Source organism: Suncus etruscus, chromosome 11 (assembly GCF_024139225.1).
Source record: "Suncus etruscus isolate mSunEtr1 chromosome 11, mSunEtr1.pri.cur, whole genome shotgun sequence".
NCBI lineage: Eukaryota > Metazoa > Chordata > Mammalia > Eulipotyphla > Soricidae > Suncus > Suncus etruscus.
Window position 1 is genome coordinate 23,637,880 of NC_064858.1, and position 27,922 is coordinate 23,665,801.

Genomic DNA, 27,922 nt, shown 5'->3' on the forward strand with positions numbered 1-27,922 from the left:
TGAAAAGCAGAAATTCTTTAGAAACACCATTTCAACTTCTTGTCCTTCCCTGCCACTCCTGTGTCCACTCAGTGTACAACACCCCTAGAACTGTCTTGAGGGGAAAACAGGTCTGATAAGATGTACAAAATAGCTCATGTGGACAGTGAGTAAGTCTTAGGTTTTCTAAATCCACCCTTTACCTTGTATGTGACCTCACCATTTTCCACCTCTCCACTCAGCTCACTACCACCAGCCTTCTCCCAGAGCAGTTCTGGGGACCCACTCCACAACCTTGTCTCCATGTAATCAATGAACAAGGTACTCAGCACCCAAGGAACCTGCCCAACCCAGTCATACCACCTCCAACTGGCAGGTCTCACTGAAGGACCTAAGGGTCTATTTTAGGGCTTGGGGAAACCAACTGTATAGAAAAATCTAGAACCAGCTATTGCTAGTGGAGGCATGCAGAAAGAGAAGCCACCATTCATTGCAGGCCGGGGTGTAAATGGGCCTCTATGGAAACTGAATGGAGGCATCTCAATTACCATATAAACTACCGATTGCATTCTTGTATATCTATTCTGAAACCACAGAGACACAGATTCCCAAAGATAGAGTCTTGCCTGTCTTCAATGTGGTGCTACTGCAAGAGCACAATCCACAATCTGGAAACAACTCAAGTGCCCATGACAGCTGAGTGAATGAAAGAGGTCATAGCTCATCAATATAATGGGCACTACTCAGCTCCAAGAAGAGATGGAATCTTGCCAAGGGCCAGAGCAAGCACACCATCCAGATTCAATCCCTGGCAACCCATATTCCCCATCCCAGCTCCATCAGGAGTAATTCTTTAGTAAAGAGACAGGGGTAAGTCTTTGGATGTGAGCCAAATACACACACACACACACACACACACACACACACACACACACACACACACCCCACAAAGATGTAATTTTGCCTTTTGCTTCAACATGAATGAACAACAGAGGTCATCGGAAGGGAAATAAGTCAGAAGGAGAACGACAAATATGAAATGATCTCACTCATGTGTGAGGAAAATGAGGAAATACAGATGCAAAAGGAGGGAATAGACTTGATTGTCTTGAAGTGAAAAACTGAGACTGACCACAGAACAGAGGGTGTGGTAGGTACTGACACTTTGATGGTAGGCACAGTGTGGTGACAAGTATCCCTTAAACAAACAGTCTTGTCACTCTTGCAGAACAGAATCAACAAAACTTAGAACGAAATTTGCAGTCATCCTTGTCTGGTGGTGGAATAATCTCACACACCTTTCCACACCTCTTCCTGAAGCACTTTCTCTAATATTAAAGAACAACATTTCAATTGCTGAAGAATTTTTATCTCTTTTCTAATTCGAGTATATCTTTAAGACAAAATGCACCAGTTTTTTTCAAATTAAATCACTGGTCTAAGACTGCTAAGTAGCTTGCTTTTTGCATGCTTTTGACAAGTCAATGGGTGAATAAATGAACAATTGAATGAACAAATAAAAGGAAGAATAATCTGTGTGGTGCCAGCAGGCTCTAGCTCTGATTTTACTGAATGTCCTTGAACAAGTCAAGAATATTTAACCATGTGGATCAGCTCATGGATCCTGCTTGCAAGTATGTGCTGGGCCTGCAGGAGACCCTGGTCCAACACCATAGAATTCCCCCACCCAACCTCCCATCCAACACTGTTAGGGGTGGCCCCACAACTTTTTTTTAAAATATAAACATGACTAAAGTATCATTGAATTAACCTCATAGTATTGTTGAAATGATGTCTTTGGGTAGGAGGCAGTGTTTGGGCCTCAACGGGCAGTTCTCAGGGGCAACTCTTGACTCTGCTAAGGATCAATCTTGGTAATACTGGGGATTGAATGGGAGCTTACTGCATGCCAATCAAGTGCTTCATCCCCTGTGTTCTCTCCCTCCTACTCGGCTGTGTTTGGGAAAATTTCAAAGGCGGTACAGCTGCTGAGAATATTTTGATGGCTTCGAGGCTCTGCCTGAGTCCTCAGAGCTTTTTCCTGCTAAGCATCTGTGTCCTTACCTGAGGTAACATGGCGCCAGCCTTGCTCTCAGAGGAGCTGTGAAGGGTAGGTCTGCAGCCTGTGAGAAAGGAAACAGTGTGTCAGAGGAGCAATAACGAAGAGGAAGGAGAAGAAAGGTTGGCGGGCAGACAAGTGCTTGGTGAAGGCCTCCCTCTGGGAGACTAAAGAAGGACTTTTTAAAAATGAGACTTTCAGTAGCATGACTGCTGTTTTCTCATGTTTGTGGTATTGATGTTTAAATACAACATCTTCACCACCACCAAAGTGCCCACCACACCCCCCACTAGGTTGTCCCAAGGTCAACAGCAGTCACATCATGGTATTCCCAAGGGTGCTTTTCCATAGAAGTTCTGTTGTTAGTGGTTGAATTCAGAAAATATTTTATTTTAAGAAGATAGACAAAGAGCTGTGAGGGACACATACCAGCAAGATCCCAACATGGCACCATGTGGTCCCTGAGCATTCTTAGGTGTGGCCCTGGAAGCCTTTGGAAACTCTTGAGCACCACTTGGAGACTCAACTACCACCACTGCCACTCTACCAGCAAACAAAGGGTTTTATTTAAAAGATCATAAGTAAGGCCGGAGCAATAGCACAGTGGTAGGGCATTTGCCTTGCATGCAGCCAATCCGGGACAAACTCAGGTACAATTTTTGGCATCCCATTTGGTCCCTGAGCCTGCCAGGAGTGATTTCTGATCTCAGAGCCAGGAGTAACCCCTTAGCACCACAAGGTGTGGCCCCAAACTAAAAAATAATAGATAAATAAATCAATAATGGGGCCGGGTAGGTGGCGCTGGAGGTAAGGTGTCTGCCTTGCAAGCGCTAGCCAAGGAAGGACCGCGGTTCGATCCCCCGGCGTCCCATATGGTCCCCCCAAGCCAGGGGCGATTTCTGAGCACATAGCCAGGAGTAACCCCTGAGCGTCAAACGGGTGTGGCCCAAAAACCAAAAAAAAAAATCAATAATATATATATTTAAAAAAGATCATAAGTAAAGGTAAGTGGCAGAAATGAGCGCACTGTATAGCTGAAGTCTCTGACATGGCTTCCTACCACAGATGTATATGAACAAAAAGGACATAAAGTAGGGTCACTACTGGAGACTGTTTCTATTCCCATTTAGAGGTGGCTTTGTGTTCTTTAAAATAACATGGAACTAGGGGCTGAAGTGATACACAGTGATAAAGCATTTGCCTTGCACACAGCCAACTTGGGACGGACCCAGGTTCTATCCTCAGCATCCCATATGGTCCACTGAGCCTGTCAAAATCGACTTCTGAGCAAAGAGTAACCCCTGAGAGATGCCAGGTGCAACCCAAAAGTCAAACTAAATCAAACAAACAAACAGAACATGGAACTAGTGAAATTACAAAAACTGGATGAAGGAAAGATGTGTAATTAGGATGTTAGTAGCCTTTGATAGTTCAACACACAGATTTTTATAAAGAGTATAATCAAGGAGCTATAGTCAAGTTTGACCCTTTCCAAATCAGTCACTGCACTGAAGGAAATGCCGCCAAACTAAAAAGCAACCATACGATGCACTGTCCTGAATAGAGCTAGCAACAAGCAGTCATAGTCTGGTTCTATTTCTATTCTATCATTTTTGTTATTGCTATGAAAGTCAGTCACACCAGGTGGTGCTCAGGAGGGTTGGAGCTACCTAGGATGGAGCATGCTAAGAGTGATCACCAGGTGCAGAACTAGGAATAAGCCCTTAGCACCAGAAGGAGTGACCCAAAACCAAATAAGTAAAATCCCCATAGTCAAATATGGAAATTCCCCTTTCCCACCTTGACATTGTCAATGAAGCATGAGCAGATTTTGCATCTGTATCTGTGGCAGATGGGAATGGGAATGGGTGCTGTTTCCATTAGAATATTTCTCACTAAAGTTTAGGCGTTCACTTCAGTTTCCCTGGGGAATGGGTTCTTGTCCACAGTTTTGCACATTCTCTGCTTTAGTATCTGAATCTCAATTCTCATTGTCCAATTTAGAACTCTGATGGATTTTCCTGGCATGGTTGTGGGATGAGAGCCTTAAAGTATCTTGGGAAGAGTGGTATGTCTGCCGCAAACAACAGAAAAGCCGAGCAACACATAGCTCTCGGTTCAGCATCCTACACAGCTGCTCTACAGGCTTGTCCTTCTTCAGGGTTCCACACCTAATTTGGCCTATTATCTCTTGTCAGGAAGAGAAAAAAAAATCTCTCTACGCCTAGAAAGCTGCTTTTTTATTAATTTATTTTTTGGTTGTTTGGTTTTAGTTTGGGGCCACACTCAGAAGTGCTCAGGGGGACCCTATGCCATGGATCAAACCTTGGTCAGCTGCATGCTGCACAACTTCCTTCAGCCCTGTCCCATCTCTCCCGTCCAAAATCCACTCTTTTTTTAATTAATAATTTTTAATTGAATCACCATGAGATACAACTACAAAGCTATTGATGATCGAGTTTCAGTCATACATTTTTCCAATACCATCCATTCACCAGTGCACATTTTCCACCAGCAATGTCTCCAGTTTTTCTCCTTTCACCTGCCTCTATGACAGATATTTTCCTTCTCTCTCTCTCTTCTTTCTCTCTCTCTCTTACTCTCTCTCTTTACCCAGAATGATCATTTCCAAATATCATTGTCATTGGTGGTCCCTTCTTTGTCCTAACTACACTCCCCCACTCTTTATGGCAAGCTTCCCACCATGGAATAGTCTCCCTGGCCCTTGTCTCTCTTGTCTTTGGGTATTATTGCCAAACTATTTCTTTATTTATTTATACATCACAAATGAATTCATTCTTCTATGTCTACACCTCTTCTATGTCTATATGACTCGGTGCAGGTGCAGGGATAATGAAACTCTCATACAAACTGGTAGGAATATAGACTGGTTCAGCCTACTTGGAAAATCTTTTTAAAAATGAATAAACAGAAAGTGTCCCCTAATGCCACCCCCAATGCCATCCCATCCTCCATAGTTTCAGAACCCCTCCCCACCAGGGGGCAGTATTACACACTTTGGGAAACTACTAAAGGATTCTGAGAATTTTCAAAGCTGATAATTTCCCATAGCACCAGCTGAGAGTTAGCTGCTCCTACTCATTTTCTTGCAATAAGAGAATATCTGCATAACATTGTTATATAATAGATAAGTTCTAAAACTACATATATAAGATTAAGAATTGGGGGGAAATGCCAGCATTCTCACCTATGGTGGAGATGGTCGCCTTTTAGACTCCTTGTCCCCCAACTCCTTTCCCAAGTCTTCTTCTACGATGACTGCGCTACCCAGGGTGGACCCACAGCCCAGGGCAGACCGGACCTGCTCGATCACAGGCTTCCGGGGTGGTTTCAAATGGAAACTGAGTTGAGCCTGACAGCTTACCTCCGATCTCTATCTCAGCTGCCACTGATCTCCCAGTCTCTTTCTCACCGAGTGATTTACATTCAAGGTCACCAGATGCCATATTCAAAGTTTCTGATCCCAAACCTAGCAACAAGAAGAAACTAGTTACCTAAATACTTTGCAAAAGGATTTGCCTACGTGCTTGTCATTGGCTCAAATACACACACACACACACACACACACACACACACACACACACACACACACACACACCCCTCCTGAGAAGCAGGTTGGGAGGGGACTTGAGGTCACTCACCAGTGAAAGGGGCACTGTCCTGTGAAGAGGAGGGGTCTTCAGGAGAGGGTACAGACTCTGTGGGGCACTTCCTGCCAAAAGTAGAAGAATTACGTTTTGGAGTTTCAGATTCCAAGAAATCTCTTAAAAATGAACTGAATATATTGATAAATTGCATGCAAGAGGCCAACCTGGGTAATGGGGCGCTCTCATGACCCACAGGCTCCCCGCCATTCTCCTTAAGGAAAAAAAAAAGAGAGAGAGAGAAACAAGATCAATCATTTGACATTTTTCCATTCCAGAGAGGTTGTTTGAAACAAATGTTTTCAAAGACATGTAAATGGACTCATGTTGACTTTGATCTCTTGGAACCAAGATGGGAATGAGCAGAAGGAGGCAGATTGCTGTATCTACAAGCCTCAAAACTACATGCCTCCCTCAAACCCAATTTTAAGTACCCTTCCAACCTGATATTTAGAGAAAGCCTAATAAATTCTGGAGCCAAACCAAGTATAAATCTAAAGGGCAGAGAGTGTTCTTACTTTACTTAGTCAAGTTTTCTTGAGCTGGCCCCTGATCTGCATGGACTTGAACATTTCTATTTGTGGAAATATGATTCAACCTGAAACTGTTGACCCAATGATTTTTTAAGTGGCCCTCCATTGTCTAGCTAGACATGTCATATATTATGAATCTAATCCTGCTCTCTGAGATCTGGAAGATTATTTTAAGGCAGAAGCTAGTATTTGGGGTTCAAACAGAACTGAACAGGACTGTGGTCCCAGCCTGTTCTCACATGTCCTCACAAGTTTATTTGAACTTTGTGACTGTCAGTCATGAGCTACTCTACTCTAGGGCAGAGTAGTTCGATTCATGTTCAAAAAATACAGTGGAAACATAGGTACCTTTAAGTTTTATTAATTTGGAGAAGGCACTAGGCTCATACCCAGAAGTAATCAGGATTTACTCCTGGCAGTGCTCAAGGATCACTCCTGGTGAGCCTTTGGGTATGATATTGGGTATGAAATTGAACCTAAGTCTGGCACATGCAAGGCAGGTACCTACCTGCTGTTCTGTCTCCCCAGCTCCTAGGTACCTAGGTACCTTTTAAATAGCCTTCCCTTTCCTTCCTTCCCATTGCTTCCCCTTCTTTTCCCTCTCCTCTCCTCCCCTCCTTTCCTTCCTCTTCTCTTTCCTGTGGAGCCTGTGTAGAAGCCAAGTTTCATGCATTCATGTACTTGAGCCCCTAAGCAGCCTTCCTAGTTCTAATGCTCTTCTAAAACTGTTTTCACTTTTATGTTAGGAAAATAAATTAAAATTTAATGGAAACCAAAAGCTTGTGGACATATCAAAAATCTATAAATGTGGAAGTAGAAAAATATGAAGACAAGACAGCATTTCAAAAATTATAGAACTTTGTTAACTGCCCTACACCCCCCCCCATACCAATTTCTCTCAAGGAGACGGCAGCCATTCAGTTACCTCCTCAAACTAGTAATTTTATCAAAATCATTTTTCAAGGCTCATGCAAATGTATAGGAAAACCTCCAAACATGAAAATGCAGACACCCCATCTGTAAAGACTCCATACACCTGGGGAAGGAGCTGGTTTGGAGCAGGGGCCTCTGAAGGAAGAGGAAGAGGCAGCAGTATTTATTGGGGAGATTAAGACCAAACCCCATGTCCATGGGCGAGGGTGGGGATAGGAGGGTGGAGGTGGAGTGGGTGAGTTGGGGTCTTTGACATGTAAAGAGGAAGCCATGCTTGTTTAAGGTGAAGACCAATGAACACAACACCTATTTTGCCCTCTCTCTGGGTCAGTTTCATGCTTTCTCTCTCTCTCTCTCTCTCTCTCTTGCTTTTTCTCTCTCTCTATCTCTCTCTCTCTCTCTCTACACACACACACACACACACAGAGGAAGTCATAGGCTGAACAGGGCCATGATCATTCAGTAAAGCACTTTCAATCAAGAGAAGCCAAGAAACTCAGTAAAGCACTTTCAATCAAGAGAAGCCAAGAAACTGCCTTGAGATAGGGACACAGCTCTAGACCAGGGGTACAAGCACTGTGGGGTCAAAAGAAATAACCTAAAAGTGAGTAAGAGAAAATCCCACTGGGTCAAACTTACTTGGAAGCAGCTTCCATTAGTCAATGTGTCTCATACCCAGGTGGCCGAGATGCAATGCCCTTCCTGTAGCCCCTCACATGACCTACAGCACTTTCCCTGGGGTTGGCTTGCTCTCCTCTGCTGGGACAGGCTGAAGGTTGGGTGCCTCAGAACAAAGCTTACAGGGCCCCAGGGTAGGCAGGAGCACACTGGCACCCACAGTCAGCATGAGTTCAGTGGGCAGATAACAAGAGTGGGAGGCACTTAGCAATAACTCAGTACATGAGGAAGGGCATGTAATGGGCCTGATAACTCTTAGTCAGATTAACTTCCTCACTGGCACTTTCTCAATTTCTGCAACAGAAAATAAGAGAGGCCTGTACTGTACTGTTGTTATTTTGATTCTTTTAGATAAAACATGACTTTATAGATTTAAAAAAAAACGGAGACTAAAGAAATAGTACAGGGGATGAAATGCTTGCTCTGCATGCAGCCAATCTAGGTTCTATTCTCTGCACTGCATATGATCCCCAGAGCCCTGCTAGGAGTGATCCCTAGGAGCACAGAGTCAGGAGTCAGATATTTGAGTATCAATGAATCTGGCTTGAAACCAAAAATCAAGTATTTTAAGGACTGAATGGATCATACAGGGGTTAGGGCACAAGTAACTGACCCTGCTGAAATCTCTGGCACCACATGCATTTCCCAGACATTGCCAGGGATAGTCCTGGAGATACCCAAGCACAGAAGCTGTGACCCACACAATCCCTGGTAGTGCTACATCCTTGCCTGGGAGGGCCCGGATCTCCCAACCACCATTCAAACTGTTCCCTCCCTAAATCTTTTTTAGGGTGAGAGAAGATATGTCAGGAAAGGGACCACTCTGTCAATAATAAAGGAAAGTTTTAGCCCCAGAGTATCACTGGGTGTGGCCCAACTCTCTTTACATCAGAAAATACAAAAATAATTTTAATTAAAAGCTTGTTTTTCTAAGCAAGATGCCCTTCAACAGATGAATGACTAAAGAAACTGTGGTACATATACACAATAGAAAATTATGCAGCCGTCAAGAGAGATGAAGTCATGAAATTTTCCTATACATGGATGTACATGGAATCTATTATGCTGAGTGAAATAAATCAGAGAGAGAGAGAGAGAGAGAGAGAGAAAGAGAGAGAGAGAAACGCAGAATAGTTTCACTCATCTATGGGTTTTAAGAAAATATAAAAGACATTTTTGCAATAATTCTCAGAGACAAAAGAGATGAGGGCTGGAAGATACAGCTCACAATATGAAGCTCACCACAAAGAGTGGTGAGTGCAGTTAGAAAATAACTACAATGACAACTATTGTAACAATGTGAATGAATGAGGGAAGTAGAAAGCCTATTTCAAATACAGGCAGGAGGGGTTGGGGAGGAGGGAGATAGGGGACATTGGTGACGGGAATGTTGCACTGGTGAAGGCGGATGTTATTTATATGACTGACACCCAACTATAATCATATTTGTAATCAAGGTGTTTAAATAAAGATATAAAATACCTGTTTTTCTCCTTCCTGGCTCTACACTCATAGATTTCTCTTAGTAGTACTTGGGAGCAATATGGGGTGTCAGGGATCAAACCTGGGTCATCTGCAAGCAAGGTAAGGACTCTATACACTGTACTATCACTCTGACCTTTCTTTAGATAGTTCTGATTGGAATTTATCATTCCCAATTCACCTCTAAGAGACTGTACATCACATGGGACAAAACCAGTAACTGCCAGGGAGGAGACCTGAGGGGACTGGCAAGAAAACATGCCATGACATGTTTTAAATGTTTTTTTAAATTTATAACTGAACATGACATAGTTCTTTAAAAAAAAAAAAACAACCAGGAAGGTGAGCTTCCCAAGTGGTCCCTAGGAGGTCCAGGCACCTCACTGGTGATTGTGAGTCAGCTGGACAGTTAGTTCAATGCAAGGATTTAAAGACGCAGTGTTACTTGGGCCTGTAGTGCTGGAGATGTCTGGGCTACTTGGCAGTGCTAGCTCTCTCCCCCAATCTCCATTCAGAAGTCATGTAGCATGGAATCAGACTCAGGCCAGATGCATACTAGTCATGTGCCTGAACTACTTTAGTCCTCTCAACTCTTGACTATGATCTTTTTTTTTTTTTTTTTTTTTGGTTTTTGGGCCACACCCGGTAACGCTCAGGGGTTACTCCTGGCTATGCGCTCAGAAGTCGCTCCTGGCTTGGGGGACCATATGGGACGCCGGGGGATCGAACCGCGGTCCGTCTCCTAGGCTAGCGCAGGTAAGGCAGGCACCTTACCTCCAGCGCCACCGCCCGGCCCCCGACTATGATATTTTTTAAATAGGCAAAACACAACTACCATGGAAACAAAATACCACCAGAAAATTCTCTTGATCCACTGAGAATTCGAACCAATGCAGTTCTAAATAGTCCTAGTTTTTTTTTTTTCAAGTCATTGCATGGGGTCGGAGCAGTGGCGCATCGGTAGGGCATTTGCATTGTATGCAGCTGAACTAGGATGGACCATGGTTGGATCTTCCAAGTCCCTTATGGTCCCCCAAGCCAGGAGCTATTACTGAGTGAATAGCCAGGAGTAATCCCTGAGTGTCACTGGGTGTGGCCCAAAAACAAACAAAAAAGTCATTGCAGGGGCTGGAGTGATAGCACAGTGGGGAGGGTACTTGCCTTTCATGAGGCTAACCCAGATTCTATCCCCAGCATCTCATATGGTTCTCTGAACCTACCAGAAGTGATTCCTGAGCTCAGAATCAGGAGTAAACCCTGCTTGTTGCTGGTTGTGGCCAAAACATAATGAAACAAAACAAAAGCAAAACAAAGAAATAAAAAGCTAGTGTATCTCCCACGAAGAGCCTTAAAAGGAGATCTCAGCAATTTAGGATTATCGTTTCTCATTAATTCTCCTGTCACTCAACAGGAACAGCTTGGAAAGTGCTCAGACAAGCAAGAGAGATGCTTTTCTGACTGGTTGAAGGAAGGATTGCAGATGCAGACACTGAGCTGCTAGGTCAGCAGACTGGACACAGAAGCATGAACTCTGGGCGCAAAGACCCAGGAATGTGGCTGGTGGGAGTAGTCCCCATCTAGTTGGGGCTACGTCATCAGAAATGCTGAGAAGGGACCCCATAAAAATAAATTCTTCCTAGTCAAAGAGTTAGCACAGGGGTTAAACACTATTTGAATCATGGATGACCTGGGATCACTTCTCTGGCACCCCAAGCCCTGCTGGGAGCGTGATCCCTGAGCACTGTAGCTGTGGCTCAAAAACAAAGAAAAGTTCTTCCTGGTCATGAGTAAGTGGTTGGGAGTAGTTGCTGCAGCAACTACAAGCCCTTCTATAAAAACGTTCTGAGCTTATTTTTATCACTCACTTAGGAGCCCATTCTTGCTTCCAAGGGCCAATGGCTCAAAGAAATGAAACCACTGACCATCTGGCCATGCTAATATTTAAGTCACCTGCAGTAGAACAAGCATTGAAACTCACAAATGTCTGCTGCTTGCATGTGAACTATCATATTCCATGGCAAGCCAGTTAGTTGATACATGTACCATTTGCATGCATTTGAATAAAAAAAACACATGTAGCTCGGGCCAATCCCTGAGGGTTACAGACTAATGAATTATGGCAAATGAATAAAACACATGATTGCTTCTTTTTTTTTTTTTTTTTTGGTTTTTGGGCCACACCCAGCATTGCTCAGGGGTTACTCCTGGCTGTCTGCTCAGAAATAGCTCCTGGCAGGCACAGGGGACCCTATGGGACACCGGGATTCAAACCAACCACCTTTGGTCCTGGATTGGCTGCTTGTAAGGCAAACGCCGCTGTACTATCTCTCTGGGCCCACATGTTTACTTCTTTCAAGGAGCCCTATCTGCATGTAGTGTTTGACACATATTCACACTTCACATGGGGAGCACCAATGACTTTTGAATGAGCTTAAGCAGTTTTATACCTTCATGCTACAATGTTTTTCTGTTATGGGCATCCCCCAATCCATAAAGATGAGCAAAGGCCCTGTATATACTAGTACAATTTTTTTTGTCATTTTTCAAAGAATGGCAATTTAAACATGTCATTGGAATCCCATACAATGCATGAGAACAATGCACAGTTGGAAGAACTCACAGAACCCTCAAAACTCAATTATCAAAATATAGGAACAGAGGCATACCACAGATGGACATTTTATCTTTAACATAAGCTCACAGAACCCTCAAAACTCAATTATCAAAATATAGGAAAAGAGGCATGCACAGATGGACATTTTATCCTTAACATTTTTTTTCATTAAGCTTCTTAAATTTACCCCAAGAAGAAATATATACAGCTGTAGATGTTGTATAGGTATCTGCCATTATAGCCATTAAAGGCCTATAACCATAAAATGTCCATAGTTATTAAAGAAGATGCTTAGGTACAAAAAATTAATTCATCTACTTGAGTAAAAATAGATAACGAATGGATTTCTGGTAAAAGGATATGCTTGTTCCTCAGATGGCAGGATTCTCACAAATGAAAAAACTCAGACACCGGTATGATAAGACTGCAAACCTCTCCTCAGAACCAATACAGACTACTTGAAAGAATGCAAGCAGAAACAAATTGCAATCTCAACAGGTAACCATGACAATAATCTGATACCACACAATAAGGCAGAGAATTTTGGGAGTGGAAATGACCTATTCCAGAACCTTGGTTTTATAGATGAGGAAATAGTCCTGCTCTCACCGGACTTCATAATTTAGGAAACACTTGTTACATGAACTCAGTACTACAATACCTGTATAATATTCCAAGTTTGGAACTAGAACCATTATAAGGAAGACATTAACAGGTCAAATCCATTGGGACATAAGAGTGACAGAAGAGTGGTAAAATTATAAAAGCCTTGTGGGCAGGACAAAAGAAGTATATCAACCCAAAAGACATTATGATGACCATTGGAAAGCTGAATGACCAGTTCAAATGGTCACAATCAACAAGATCTACATAAACTTGAACATCAGGACTTGAACAAAGCTGATAGGGAGAAAAGACATTTAAAGGGGCCAGAGAGATAGCATGGAGGTAAGGAGTTTGCTTTGTATGCAGAAGGACGGCGGTTCAAATCCAGCATCCCATATGGTCCCTCGAGCCTGCCAGGAGCAATTTCTGAGTGTAGAGCCAGGAGTAATCCCTGAGCGCTGCCAGGTGTGACCCAAACCCCCCCCCCAAAAGAAAAGAAAGGAAAAGACATATAGAGAAAAATAGTGATTATCTTGTTGACTCAAATGACTCAAAATAAGCTTGGCAGAGACACAAGTAGTCTAATGAGCCTATTATTGCTACACTTTTCCAAGGCTAGCTCAACTCTACAGTTCAATTTCTCACCTGCCACCAAGAATTTTTTTTTTTTCATCTATCCTCAGTTCTTAACTCCTTAGGAACCTCCACCTTCAGCTCCGACTCCTGTCTCTGTCCTGGGAGGAGGATGCCACTACTGCTACTATTGATATGTTCTTGGCAGTCACCTTTTTACCACTTCCCTTCACCAAGACTGCTGCCTATAATTGATTTTGGCTTTTAAGAGATCCTTGGCTTTAGAATATTTTCTGATCTATGACTGTTGCGAGCCATTGTTTTTAGATGCCACCAGACCATGTTGCCAGCTGAAGTTGTGATCCAGGATTTATCCTTCCCCAGACTATTTCAGAAGATTCATAGGGGATAAGTATACCTCCTTTGTATATTAAGTGTATTTCTTCAATATGTATAATTCTTTATTGTCTATTTCATTATGTAGATATAGCTCCCCTCTTTTAGATTTTCTAGTACGAATTCATAGTAGATAGTATAGATAGTATCCTTTGAGTTTTGTGCTTTTGATAGAACTATCAAAAGGTTAGGATTGTTTGATTTGTTGTTATATTCCCTTAGGCTCCAATAGTATCCTGTGGCACTGTTCTTTTTTTTTGTTTGTTTGTTTTTGTTTTCGGTTTTTGGGTCACACCAGCAGCACTCAGGGGCTACCCCTGGCTTTATGTTCAGAAATCACGCCCCGCAGGCTTGGGGACCATATGGGATGCCAGGATTTGAACTATCATCCTTTTGCATGCAAGGCAAATACCATACTGCTGTGTTATCTCTCTGGCTTCGGCACTGTTCTTTTTGAATGGATGCATTAAAATCGAAAAATATAAGATATGAAGAGGAGTTATTATCCATTAGGGATGAGAACTCCAAAAGTTTTAGTTACAGGGGAACTTCTACCCTGAACATTTGCCATAGTGATTTGATTTAGGCTTTAGTTGCTTGGACATGAATACCACTGGGTATCACCCTCTCTGCCGTGCCACCAAAAACATTTCAGCCTAAGGCTGGGGAATGAGTTCAAAGAGCTGTTGCACAGATTTTCCATGTAGGAGCCCTGAGCTCAATCCCTAGCACTGCATGGTCCCCTAAGTACTGCCAAAGGAACCTGTGAACAATGGGACTGAAGGAAAGCTGAGCAGTGCCAAGATGACCCCAAAATCAGAAAATGGATTCCAGCTTCTTTAGAAGGTAAGAGATACAGGCAGGGGATGGGAGAGGAAGGAGATGGGGGGCACTGGTGGTGGGAGTGTTGCACTGATGAAGTGGGGGAGTGATGCTTAAATAAAGATATTTAAAAAAAATAGTAAGAGATAAAATCATATATGCCCTAGGTCAGCAAAGTAGCTCTTTCACTGCCAAGAATGTCCCATCCAGGGCCCCAAGTCATTTTAGGAAGATGTTTCAAAGATAAGAATCTTATCAGAGTTCTCTGCTCACCCCATGATCCTCTGATAAGTCCCACCCTTTTATCTCTGATCATGCATCCTACCACGAGGATGTCCTGCTGCCAGACCCCATCCTCCTCTCACCAGTCTGTGCAGAAGCTCCGCGACCATGTCACTGGCCAAGCAACTGCCACAACAGCAAGACATACAAGAACAAAAAGAGCTCTGAGGTCAGCAACAGGCAACGTGATCTAGAACCAGAGTTTCTGAGTTAGAGAAAAGAGGGAGTTGGTCTTTTTCTGGGTGGAGTCTCGAATCTGAGCCTTGTGGGGTTCTGTCAGCAGGGGGTGCTGGGCACTTCCTTGCCTGGCACCAGGTCCAGTTTCCACAAACACCTTCACCTCACATGTGACTGAACAGGGGACCAGTCACTTTGGAGATTTCTTTTCCAGTTCCTCAAAATGCCCAGCAGAGAGCTGCCAGATGGTGTAGAAATTCCACTTCTGGGAACAGATACCAACTGTATGTATACCAACAGATGTTTTGGAGGAACTAACATTTCCTCAAAGAAGATATACAGATGCCAAAAGGCATCTGAAAACATGTTTTGTGGAAAGGGAACCCTAATTCATTACTGGAAGTGCTGTGACCTGGAAAACTATTTGGAGAGTCCACAGAACATTAGAATTTGAACTTCCATTATCACCCCATGATCCTATTCCCACATATCTCCCCCAAGAACACAAAAACATTAACCCAAAAAGTCTTAGGTACACCTATGTTCATCACAACACTATTTGCAATAGCCGAGATCTGGAATCAGCCAGATGCTCAACAAAAGATGAATAGATAAATTGTGGTAGGTATATATAAAGGTACACAACATAGCTGTGAGAAAAGATGAAATACTGCAGTTAGCTGTAATTTGAACAGAACCGGAAGATGTCACTCAAAGTAGTATAAGAGACAAATATGGGATTATCTCACTAGTGAGAAATCACTTCCTTGACAAAAATCCCAAAGTCAGGATAGTCCATTGCATAAAATAACTTAGAGAATTTTAGAGAATAATGAAGAAATAATAATAATAATAATAAATAATAAAAACAATGGTTTTAGAGAATAATGGAGAAAATAAATAAACCCAGAAAAGAATAGAGAAGATGACAGGCAAGAAAAACACAGGTAGCAAACTCACACAAGACAGGATAAAATAAAATAGTTAGGGTTTGGTTGGAGCTATAGAATAGTGGGGACATCATTTGCTTTGCAAGTGGTTGACTTGGCTTCAGTCCCCAGCACCACATATGGTCCTCCAAACAAATGAGGAGTGGTCCCAGAACACAGATCTTGGAGTAAGCCCTGAACACTGTTGGGTGTGGCCCACAAAATCAAGCAAAATCCAAAATATTTAAGGTCCTCTAGAGGACAATGGGTAGGAGTTGAATAGGAAACTGTCATGCTAGGAGTAAGCTCTGAACACTGTTGGGTGTGGCCCAAAAAACCAAGCAAAATCCAAAATATTTAAAGTCCCCTAGAGGACAATGGGTAGGAGTTGAATAGGAAACTGTCATGCTTCAGTCTGTACTTTAAGGGAGTCTGTTGATAGACTGAGAGAGACCCCAGACTCTGCTCTTCACTTCTCTAGTAAATTAGTTGTGCTCATTAATTGTCCTTAATGTTTTTGCCAACCTTAATAAGCACTTCGTGGGGGTAATGGAATGTTCTAGGTGACGTGCCAATGGTTACATAGTTCAGAAGAACCTAAAATTTACCTGAATGACCAGATTGGTATGTGAACACTAGCTCAGTAGAGTTCTAAAGGAACCCTGAAGAATGATGATTGCCACACACAGCTCCTCCACTATCATATCAGCTCTGCTTAATGGAGGAGATCCCCGAGCACAAGCTCAAACTTTTTCTACTCCACACCCCCAAGGATGTTGCACAGCCCTATCTCTGAGACCTGAGGAGTTACCTGTGACTTTTTCTGTCCTTGAGTGCTTTCTCACTGTTTACTTCTTGGAGACTGAAATAATGTCAGTTCCAGACAGCTTCACAAGATAAGTGGGCATTACTCTCAGTAATGCACAAGAACTAACCTCTAAGCCATCAGCCCCAAACCCATTGGTCTGTTTGAGTGAGCTTCATGGAGTCTTCCTGAAGGTATCAACTTCCACATCCACATGACTGGATTTTGATTATCTGCCACCCATTGCTGACATTTCTCCTGCACTCCAGTGGCACCTGGAGTGGTACAATTGTAGCTTATGAAGACATGACACAAGAGAGTTCTAACTCCCTAAGTCCCCTTCCAGAGAGGTGTGGGCTACAGAGAATCTGGGCAAAAATGAAAATCACTGAATCACTAGAATTCTGTGGTGTCAAACTTACCTTTGGTATGAAAGAATGGCTGGTGGGGGGGGGGGTGAAAGGAAAGAGAGAGAGAATGAAAGAGAGAGAGAGAGAGAGAGAGAGAGAGAGAGAGAGAGAGAGAGAGAGAGAGCTATTTCCAAAAGATGACCTGGGTGCCAGAGTACAAAAAATGGAATTGAAATGGGACCCCCCAACTCACATCCTTCCTGGGATCTTTGTTCATGCTCTTGTCACCCGGAAGATCCGTTCTTTTGTAGGGACTATCTGGGGGGACTGGGGCACCTGGAAAGAGGAAGTAAAGTCACTTAGTGTAAAGGTGGGAGGCTACATCTCAGTAGCACGCCATCTTCAGGCTCCAGTGGCACTTGGAGTACAGTGGTACAATTGTAGCTTATGAAGACGCGACACTAGAGAGTTCTCACTCCCCAACTCCCCTTCCAGAGAAGTGTGGGGCTACAGAGAGTCTGGGCAAAAATGAAAATGAAGGATTTGCAAGTCAAAGCTCAGCTTCCTCTCTCCGGATACAGAAAGGACATGTGTCTGGATGCTGACACGCCTGAGCTATTTCTGAGGAAGACATAGAGAAGGGAAGCAGCTTGGTTGAGCTTTAGGAAGCCTGGAGGGTTGAAGAATCTGGGCCAGTTTCCCCAAGAGCTCATTAACCTGGACATGAAGGTGTAAAATATGACCAACACCACAGCAAGATGGATTCTACTCCTAAAAGCAAGGCCATGTTGTACAAAGATTAATTTGTCTCATGCTACAAGCAAACACCAGGACAGCTTGGTTTCAAAGGTTTCCATTTTGTTTTCAAAGGTTTTCAAAGGTTCCACTTGAGGGGACTAATCTGTGAACTGCTTTGCATAAGTGGGGCTATAGGTTCTGTATCAGGCACAGCATGAATCCCCCAGAACATCACTGGGAGTGGATCTGGAACAATAAAGGCATTCAATTTTAATATGGTCACCTTTCAGGAAATGTGCTGCCCAGTGAAGGTGTATGAGGTAGGAATATTAAATCAGCAAAAATGGCTACCAGGATGTGGAAGCTTCAATTTTCGAATCCTGGAACTCACCTGGGTCTTCCTGTCACTTCTAAAGCACCATGGTTTCTCTCCTGCGGGTTAGCCTTCACTGGAAGCCAGGCCTGGCTAGCTCCATATGGGAAACTGTCAGATTCAGATGTGAAACTTCTGTTTGGCCGTGAAGTTTTCTACAGGAGAGAGAAAGGGAATAAAATAGGTCTATTCCAGGTCTATTCAATGGGTCTATTCAAACTGGATTTACCATGTGTCTCAACTAGACAGAGTGGATGTACTTGCATATGCATAAACATTCTTTTTTTTTAAGGTCACATTAATAGTGGTCAGGGGTCTGAAATCACTTTTTGCAGAGCTTCAGGGACCGTATGTGACTCGGGATCAAACTCCTATTGCCCTCATGCAAGGCAAGTGCCCTATCCACTATAATGCCTCTTTGGCCCTGTGTACATAACTTCTTTCCCTCTTGGGAACTCTATTGCTTAGGAAAACAAGTAAAATTAAACCAATTTTCTGAACATTTTAACATATTCCTCCTACCTTTCTTAAGGACTGGTGATGATGAAAAAACTAAGTATTAAACACATTGATACTAGCACTGAGATGTGTGTTCATTAAGCCCCATTCAAGGAATAGGGGACATGGTTCAAAGGTAAAGCATCTCAAAAGTGTAAGCCCTGCATTCAATTGTTGCCCAAGACAAAACATTTTCAAGTGTGAGCTACTGAGGATATATACCAGTGTGAACACGTTCAAAATAGCTGGTTGGTGGGTGGGTGAGACAGAAAACCCTCACCTGCTAAGCAATGAAAGGGGTCGCCCATCTGCAATTTGCGGGTCACTGCATCACAGATTAAAGCTAGACCATTGGGGCAGGGATGCTGGCCTGCCTACTCCTCAGCACTCAGTCCTTTCCTGCAGGAAATGCACAATCCATGAACACTGCCACACAGCTCATATGGCCCTGTGACTGGAGCCTGGCAGTGAGTGATACTGGCTGGGGGGAACACTAGGTGATCTATGGCATCAAATCCTCTATTCCATGATCTATGGCATCAAATCCTCTATTTCATGATTCCCAGCCTGCAGCTCAGTGTTTAGTGCTCCTGTCTTTGAAGTCCTCCTCAGGGTGGTCTAGAGTAGATCATCCCATAATGGTGAGTTTACCCACATAGGAAGCAGCGTTCGACTTGAGGATGACTCTGCTTCCTGCCTCTGTTCTGAGGTTCATCAGTGTGGCACCCAGCTTTGGATAGATAGGGATGCTGCTTGGGCCCTGTAGTGACAGGGACCACCAGGTCCACCTAGAAGGGTCTCCAGGGACACATAGGTGGTGCCCAGGAGGTCCCAAGGAGCCTGACATGCTCCTTAACCCCTGTACTTACTTATACCTTGGCCTCATAAACTACAGTTTTCAAAAATTCTTCACAATATAGCTGTGAGGCAATGTTTTACAAAGGTGTCCGGACATAGACCTGTGGCTCTATAAAAGAACACACACTTTGCATGTGTAAGGCCCTGGGTTCTAGTCCAAACATCACAATAAAAAATAAATTAAGGGGCCAGAGCAATGGCACTAGAGGTAAGGCATCTGCCTTGCAAGCATTAGCCTAGGACAGACCATGGTTCGATCCCCCAGCGTCCCATATGGTCCCTCCAAGCCAGGAGCGATTTCTGAGTGCATAGCCAGGAGTAACCCCTGAGAGTCAACGGGTATGACCCAAAAACAAAAACAAAATAAATTAAAACTCAAAAAAGTTCCCACTGAAATTTCAGGGCTCACATAGCAGCACAGAGCAGTCACAAGACTGTGTGAAGTTCAGAGCCCTTTGGTGAACCCTTGCTGCCCACCCCCTAGACTGTTAAAGGCCACTATGTGACAGAGAGAAATCAAGAATTATCAGCTACTCAGCTAGGCAATGGACTCTACCTCATTATTGATTCTGCCTCTCCACGGGAGAGAGACATTGAGAGCAAATAAATTAGGGTATGCAAAAAAGCTTTACAGCTTTTGAGCAAAAGTTCTATCATTCTTATTTAAAAAACCATAGCCTTTTTTGGTGGAGGATCACACCCAATGGTGCTCAGATCTTCCTCTTGAATCTGTATACAGGAATCATTCCTGATGGTGCTCAGGAGACCATATGGGGTGCTAGTGATTGAACTTGTGAACTTGCATTGGCCATGAGCAAGACAAGCACCCTACCTGCTGGATTATCATTTTGGATTCAATAGCTTGATTTAAAAAAACAAAACAACGGGCCTGAAGAGATAGCAAAGTAGCATTGGCCTTGCAAGCAGCCGATCCAGGACCAAAGGTGGTTGGTTCGAATCCCGGTGTCCCATATGGTCCCCCGTGCTGCCAGGAGCTATTTCTGATCAGACAGCCAGGAGTAACCCCTGAGCACCGCCGGGTGTGGCCCAAAAACAAACAAACAAAAAAACCAACAACAACAACAACAACAACAGAATAACTGCACCTGTTCCCAATGGCTTTCTCTCCTATTATTTTGGAGCTTGAAAAAAAGAAGGTTTTTCATTCTTTCCAACATGGCACTACCACATTTTCAATATTTCCTTTCTTGAGGCTTCTGGGACAGGATCCATATGGATGATCCAAACAAAGAACAGATATCCATAGCCTCACTATTTATACCTCAAGAAAAATCCATCTTGTTTTGAGTTCTGATACTAAAAATAGAACTTTCAATTTGGGCACAGCTAGTTATTCACAACCAGTTTTACATTTTTGTCCAAATTTTTCAACTTACCAATTTCTCTTGAAGAGGCTGTTGAATCAGAAATGTTCAGACCAAGAGGTGAGGATCAGGGGATTCTTTCTGGGGAACAGACCTGCCAAGAGGGAAGATGGTCTGAATGAGAGGGTCAGAGAGACGAATTTCAAGCCAAAAGAGAAGTGAACAAGGGAGTACTACCTGTGGTGTAGTGTAAAGAAACACAAGTCTTTTGTTTGTTTGTTTGTTTGGGGAGCATACCTGGTGACGCTCAGGTTAATTCCTGCCTCTGCATTCAGAATTATTACTGTTGTTCAAGAGACCTATGGGATGTCAGGGACAGAACTCAGATAGGCCACATGCAAGGCAAGCACCGTGCTGTCCTATCGCTCCAGCTCCCAAGAAAACACATTTCTTTGGTTTGTTTTTGGGCCATACCCAGCAGTGCTCAGGTTTATTCCTGGTTCTGTGCTCAGAAATCGCTCCTGGCAGGCTCAGAGGACCATATGGGATGTCAAAGATCTAACTCAGGTCCATCCTGGTTGGCTTCATGCAAGGCAATGTCCTACTGCTGTGTATTCTCTGGTCCCAAGAAAACACATTTTTAAGTGCAATCCTCTGTTGTCAGTCTCCACATTTTTTTTATCCTGCTGATAAAACAAATAGAACAGGAACAGGAAACCAAAAAGTCTCAGCATTGAAATCATTAGGCAGAGACCAAAAAAGCTGTTTGGTGATAATAGAACTCAGAGCAGTTAAAAGTGAGGGGCAGTAAAAATTCTATGGTAATGAAACTGTGGTCTAGTTCCAAGAAGCAGATCCTTATCTAATAGTTATGTTAGAACAGACTTTTACTGATATCATTGATGTGATTTAAGTATGTTTAAATGTAGAGCTTTATTTGCCACAACATTCGTGGGGCCTTTCGGGCACTACTTGACTCCATCTCCCAGAGGGATAAGTTTTGCTGGTTGTTTTGCTTAAACAATCAAGTCTGTCTCTGCCCTGGAGATGGATCCAAGAAAGTCTCACTCTCACTTTCTTCTCCAGCCCCAACCTCCACCTGTGTTCCTCAGCTACAAACAAAGCCAAGAGCTCCACTTGTGAGCTGAAGGCAAGTAGAACTGAGCCATAAGCTCTTGCACTAGAGAGAGCTCAGAGCTTAGTTCGAGCAGGAGGAAAAGGATGGCCACTGGAAGTGCCAGTCAAAACTATACATAGTTGGGAGCATCTGAAGGAGCCCCCAGGCCCAAAGATGGGGCATTTTCCAATGATAAGAACATTTCTGGGACTCCATTCAGAGCCACTCACCCTCTGAGATCTCCCCTACTCATGTTTCCTAGTAGCACCATAGAAGTGTCTTTGTTTCTTCCAGTTAATTAGCTTTATAGTAACAGATCATATGTAGTGGAGACTTAAGGAGATAGCTCACAGGGCCACATGTGGGAATCCTGCGTTCTATCCTCAGCTTGGTACCCGAATACCTCCAGAAGAGAATCCTGCCCTCTGCTCCTGCTAGCACCACTGGCCCTGGTTCTCAACCAAAAAGTATGGTACATTATCAATTAGCTTCAGGACCCTGTGCACATCAGACACCTTGCACAGACAACACACACAACACTTTTTTGCATGTGGGTTTTACTCTAACAGCAGTTTGTGAAGTTGTTTGTCCTATAATTACTTTCTTTCTGACTGCTCCAAAGATTGCTTGAAGGAGAAGTCAGAAACAATTTAAAAGGACATGTTACCTACATTCCCTTTCTTCAATTTATTTCATTTTTAGCCTCTGTGATTGGCCTTTCTCACTTCTGGCTTGAAAACCAAGTGGGCCAGGAGCAGAATGATGGGTCCTTCTGGAGATGAATCTTAAGAGCTATGAGGTTCTCCTCTGGTCCCTCTGGTAGCATCATTCCTTCTGACAGTAGGAATATGCCTTAAAAGCCATTCAGTCTACCTCCCTACAAAGTCATAAATTCCCCAACAAGACTTAAGGCACCAGAGGTGCCTCACCAAAGGTGAGATAGGAAGTGAGGTGGGGTGAGGGTGTGCCTGGAACCCCAATCCTACAAGCAGGTCTGATCCCTTGAGGACACTAGTGATATTAAGGCTGAAATCATCCCCATGAGTAATAGAGCTAAGACCAGGTACCTGTTGGGCAGTGCCTAGCATACTGAGCTCATGAAATATATCTGGCCATGTACCACAGAGATAGTACAACAGGTAGAATGCTTGCCTTGCATGGGCCAACAGAGTTGGATTCTGAGCATTTCATCTGGTCCAGAGCCCCACTAGGACTGATCCTAAGTGCAGAGTTGGGAGTATGCCCTGAACACTGCTAGTATTGCCCCTCTTCTTTTCCAACCCCACAAATATATGTGTCATTCAGTTTAACTGAAATCAACTTCCCAGTAACTCCCAATTCTCATCTCTACAAAGACGAAAATGCCAAAGAAATTCCTACTGAACACTGAATTTTACTGTCACATAGCACCTATTCAACAGCCTAGGCTCCTTCTTGGGCTCAGAATCAAGGGCCAGGAACTAGACCCTAATCTCCAAATCAACAATATAGAGGCAAATGTTCATGTACTTCCCTCACTTAGCAAATGTTCACACTTCTACTCAGTCCATGGGCTCATAAGCCCCACTGTTTGTTCAGCCCACAGAAGATGAAAAGAAAAGTCAAACAGAAAACAGCAGTAGGATGCTTTGCTAAATGGAGGCATATTAATAACCACCACTTTTTTTTCATTGCTAGCAACTAGAAAAATTCCTAGCAGATACTCTGTTATCCAAAGCACATCAAAATCTGTGACTTATTTTCAAGTCCAATAATTTAATATATCAAAATCATGAAAAAATTCTGAGTCATGAAAAAATTGCTTACATATGTCAAAAGCATGTCATCTAATTGCCTTTTCTGGGCTACTTTTATTTGTTTGTCTTTTTGGGGGGGGCCACACCTGCTGTGCTTAGGGATCTCTCCTGGTGGGAGTCAGGAAACCATTTGGGATGCTGGAGTTGAAATCCCAGTTGGCCACATGCAAGGCAAATGCTTTACTCTCTACAGCCCCATCAAATTCTATTTTGTAAGATTATTTTTGGCAAAAATGACTTTTCCCAACCAACTTGACATAGTGATCCTAGTCCCTGTAGGAGGAAAAAAAATACTTTCAAGTATTTATATTTAAGGAATTCTTTTTTCTATTTTTTGAATTTTTGGGTCACACCCAGCAGTGCTCAGGGGTTACTTCTGGCTCTACACTCAGAAATCACTCCTGGCAGGCTCAGGGGACCATATGGGATGCTGGGATTCGAACCATCATAGTCCTACATGCAAGGCAAATCTCCATGCTATCCCCGGAATTACATTTTTTTAAAACAAAATTTTAGTAATGATTACATTTAATTTTTTCATGTGTTAACTGAATTAAGAACAGAGATATTGAATGCCTGAGAAGAGTTCACTAGCCAGAGTCTTGTACATGAGCTCTGGATGGTCCTGCTTTTGGGGATGCAAGAGGGTACAGAAATCAGCCCACCACAACAAGGAGTGTGAAAACATCCCAGGAAGCACACACAGAGGCACACTTGTAACCACTTGTAACTGAAAGTGTATGGTAAGTCCTGGGTAAGCATCACAACCAAAATACAGTGGCCCTTCTACCAGCAGAATAATAAGCAGCATGGACACCCTTCTCCCACCTCCATGTAATCTAGAGCCTCTGTGCTCACAGGGGAGCCACAAAGCATCTGTGAAGATGTGGGTGACTCCTGAACTCTCCCAACTCCCCAATTCAACTTGTATTTCCAAAGAAACCAAGTTAGTATATAACCGTCTGATTTGCCCATCTGCTCTCCTGGCAGACAATCTTGGGTTTTAGAAACAATCTTTCTCTAAACATTCAGACTCTAAACCTTGTTGCCAATAGCTGTTTGGTGTGACATGTAGCGCCTATTTCCATATGTTTCCAAAGGCAAAGCAAACTGGTTTATGACCCTTATTTATCTGTACTTTTATATTCCTCTACTCCTGTTTGGAGTGAAGCCTGCTGTGTGATGGACTAATGGTCTCACAGAAACAAATAAGACAGTGGCCATGTGTCCCTGGCCAGTGCCACTGGAAACAGGGTGGGACCAGGGAGCATCAGATGCAGAGCTTGGAAGGAAGCAGAGAGAAAACAGCTTTCTAGATGGCTCCACCAGGAAACTTGCAACTAAGGCCTGTAGTTAGCTGACTCTTGAAAATCAAAACCATAGTATCAGAGACCAATCATACCAGCTATCAGTCATGCTTAATGCCTGGACAGGAAGGAGTTTTATATGTGTAGTCATCTCATTCTATAAAATGGTATATTAAAAAATGGATGTAGGAGCTGAATGAAGTATGGTGGCCAGGGTACTTGCAGGCAGCTGGCTCAGGTTCAATCTCCAGCACCCTATGTGGGACCTTGACCCCCTCATTAGAAATGATCCCTAAGCAGAGCCAGGAGTAACCCCGGAGCACCACCAAGTGTGACATCCCCAAACAACAACAACAAAAAAAAGACTATTGTAGCAGAGGGATAATACAGGGCTTAAAGTGCTTGCCTTGCATGCAGCTAGCCTCGATTCAATCTCTGCCATAGCATATGGTCCCCAAATTACAATTAGGAGTAATCCCTGAGAACAAAGTCAAGAACAGTCCAACTTCCTCTCCTAATAATGTGTCTACACAAAGACTTGTGTGAATTTCTTTATAGCAGCTTTCTCCATAATAATCTCTAAATCAATAATATTATATAATAATAATTTCCCAATAATGAGGAAAATGGTGAGATGTTTATTTTAGAAACACCCCAAAAGGTGCAAGGACAAGCACCATAAATGCTACATGGCTGCATTTCAAAAATATTAACATAACTGATAAAAAGTGGACAAGAAGTGCACACAACTTAACTCTAGATAAAAATCAGAGCATTGGCTGATGACTGTTGTTTGGGAAGGTGGTGTGGGAAGTGGCACAAGGGAACCTTCTGGGTTATACAAATTCTGTGTTTCTGTGTTCCTTTGTCAAACTGGTTGGGCTGTGCATGAATCTGAGCATTTCATAATCTATGAAAGGAATTAAAATTACAAGAATGAACAAGAAATAGCTTTATGAGATAAACAGGGCTAACAAGAGACCCTGAGAAACGTAGATACCAATCATAGTTTAGCCATTAGTAGTTGAAAGGCTCTCTCCTGGGTCCTCCTCCTTTCCCAGTTTCTCCTGGCTTTATAGGAGTGGGTCTCTTGAACCTTTTTCTTGGTTGAATCTCCCTCATCTCTGCTCTGGATGCAGCATATGGAGCTTCCACATCACACTAGCCTTGAGGCACTTTAGACCTGATGCCTTCTGTGTTGGAATTAGAGGCTAGAAAGGATTTCAGGTGAGAAGGCCACATGGACTTCCTTTCAAAACACTAAGTTTATATACAGAAAGAATATTTGAACATTCAAAGAATGACCATGTACAGAAAGTTCTTGGGATACAGATGGTTCTTAAAGGTAATTGATGGTCTACTAAATGTCATTCAATAAAAATTTCCTGTTAGCTATGGTCAAACAAAATATGAAAAGTGAAGACAGTTTGAATTAGATAATTTAGTTCATGTAAATTAGATATTAATATCATTGCAGGTTAGTTAACTTAACTGGTACACTGGATGTTAGTTCATGTAACCAGTATATTAGATTACAGCTAACACATGCTCTCCTAAGTTCTAAGAAACTTTTTGCATATTTTTATTTGTTTGGTTTTAGGGCTACATCCAATGCCTTTAGGTTCAAGGGATTATACATGATCCCTGAGATGGAAGTCGGGTCTGCCATGTGCAAGGAAAATGCCCCACCCTTGTACTATCTCTTCAGCTCTTTTCATATCTTTTTAAAGCCAACATTTCCTTATTCATCCAGCATTGCCTTTGTGAACAGAATAAAATAAATATGAAGATCAAAAGCCAAATAATCAAAATATACAACCACTCAAGAAACACAACCTTGCTACTGTCAATTTTCACAAAGACAAGCACTTTCTAAGTGTCTCAACCTCAGTCCAGACATCACCACAGGAAACTTAATCAATATCTTTTCCTCAACACAAGTTCAGGATTTCTGATCAACTGTCATCAAGAGCTGCCCTGTTCCTGACAAATTCTGAAAGATTTATCAATCTCGGAACATTTAGAAGGAATACAATTGTTCATGAATCTGAGATGCAGCAGAAAGCATTGGTTAGATAGCTAGTGAATTTATTCAAGTGCCCAGGAAGATTCAGATGGAGCAAAAAAAATTTCAGTATTTTTATTTTCTGACTCAGAATTTAAGCAATATGTGGGGACCGTGATGGTAGCATGTGTGACAACCCTCCTGCCTCACTGACATTTGTTCAAAATCTATCTCAAAAATCTGCTCCCTAGAACATTTTGAAAACATGTGCCACCTAAACTTCCCACTGTGCTCTAAGGTTGCTTTTGAAGGGGCCTTGAAAGATCTAGGTAAGCAAATGGCTTGCAGAGAAAATTAAAAGAGACATGGCTTCTTCAGACTGTAAAAGATGAAAAAAAATAAGTCAATCAATAAATTTGGACACCTTGTATGCAAAATTCACAGCAGAAAAGAGTTATACATTTTATGAACTTTCATGGTGCTTTTTATTTTGTTTTGTTTTAGTGAATTTACTCCACTGGTGCCTTGGGATACACTCAGGAGAGAGCAGTAAGTTCCTAATGTCCATAAGATAAATTTTGGGATAGTTACAAAAACTAATTGTTCAAGGGAGGTACTACAAGGAAATCAAGGAATGTGAGGCGATACATCTTCATCTTTCTAAAACCATGGGCCATAATATTCATTTAATCAGAGATAAATATAACTGGACCAAAAGATGAATCATCCAGGCAGTATCTAGAGTGAACATATTTTAAAAGCCTTGCTACTCATGTTTCCTAGTGGACATTTTCTAATCCCAAAAACCCTCCAAATAAACTGCACCACCATAAGAATTAATAACACACACACACAAAAAAAAAAGAATTAATACCAGATTATGTAATAAAAAGCATTCGTCCTATTAGAAAAAACTTATCAAAATAAACTGGTATACAGAATTGCCAAAAACTAACTATTCCTACCATGTTTAGAAAAGCAAGAAAATGTGGAATAACCATTGCTATTTCAAACTAGCCAAT

The 27,922-nt window shown here is 42.6% G+C and overlaps 2 protein-coding genes across 2 annotated transcripts in view; one reads left to right on the forward strand and one right to left on the reverse strand.

Moving 5' to 3' along the window:
* IRAG2 (inositol 1,4,5-triphosphate receptor associated 2) overlaps positions 1-19,339 on the reverse strand; it is a 36,678-nt gene extending 17,339 nt beyond the window's left edge. Inside the window, exons 1-8 of the mRNA XM_049782892.1 lie at positions 19,144-19,339; positions 17,137-17,219; positions 14,706-14,812; positions 7,895-7,996; positions 5,701-5,771; positions 5,424-5,528; positions 2,044-2,102; positions 183-320 (exon numbers count right to left, since the gene is read on the reverse strand). Coding sequence (XP_049638849.1) covers positions 183-320; positions 2,044-2,102; positions 5,424-5,528; positions 5,701-5,771; positions 7,895-7,996; positions 14,706-14,812; positions 17,137-17,219; positions 19,144-19,339 — 861 coding nt within the window. The remainder of the gene's footprint in view (positions 1-182; positions 321-2,043; positions 2,103-5,423; positions 5,529-5,700; positions 5,772-7,894; positions 7,997-14,705; positions 14,813-17,136; positions 17,220-19,143) is intronic.
* Positions 1-27,922, forward strand: part of BCAT1 (branched chain amino acid transaminase 1) — a 647,504-nt gene that overhangs the window by 475,540 nt on the left and 144,042 nt on the right. The window lies entirely within an intron of this gene.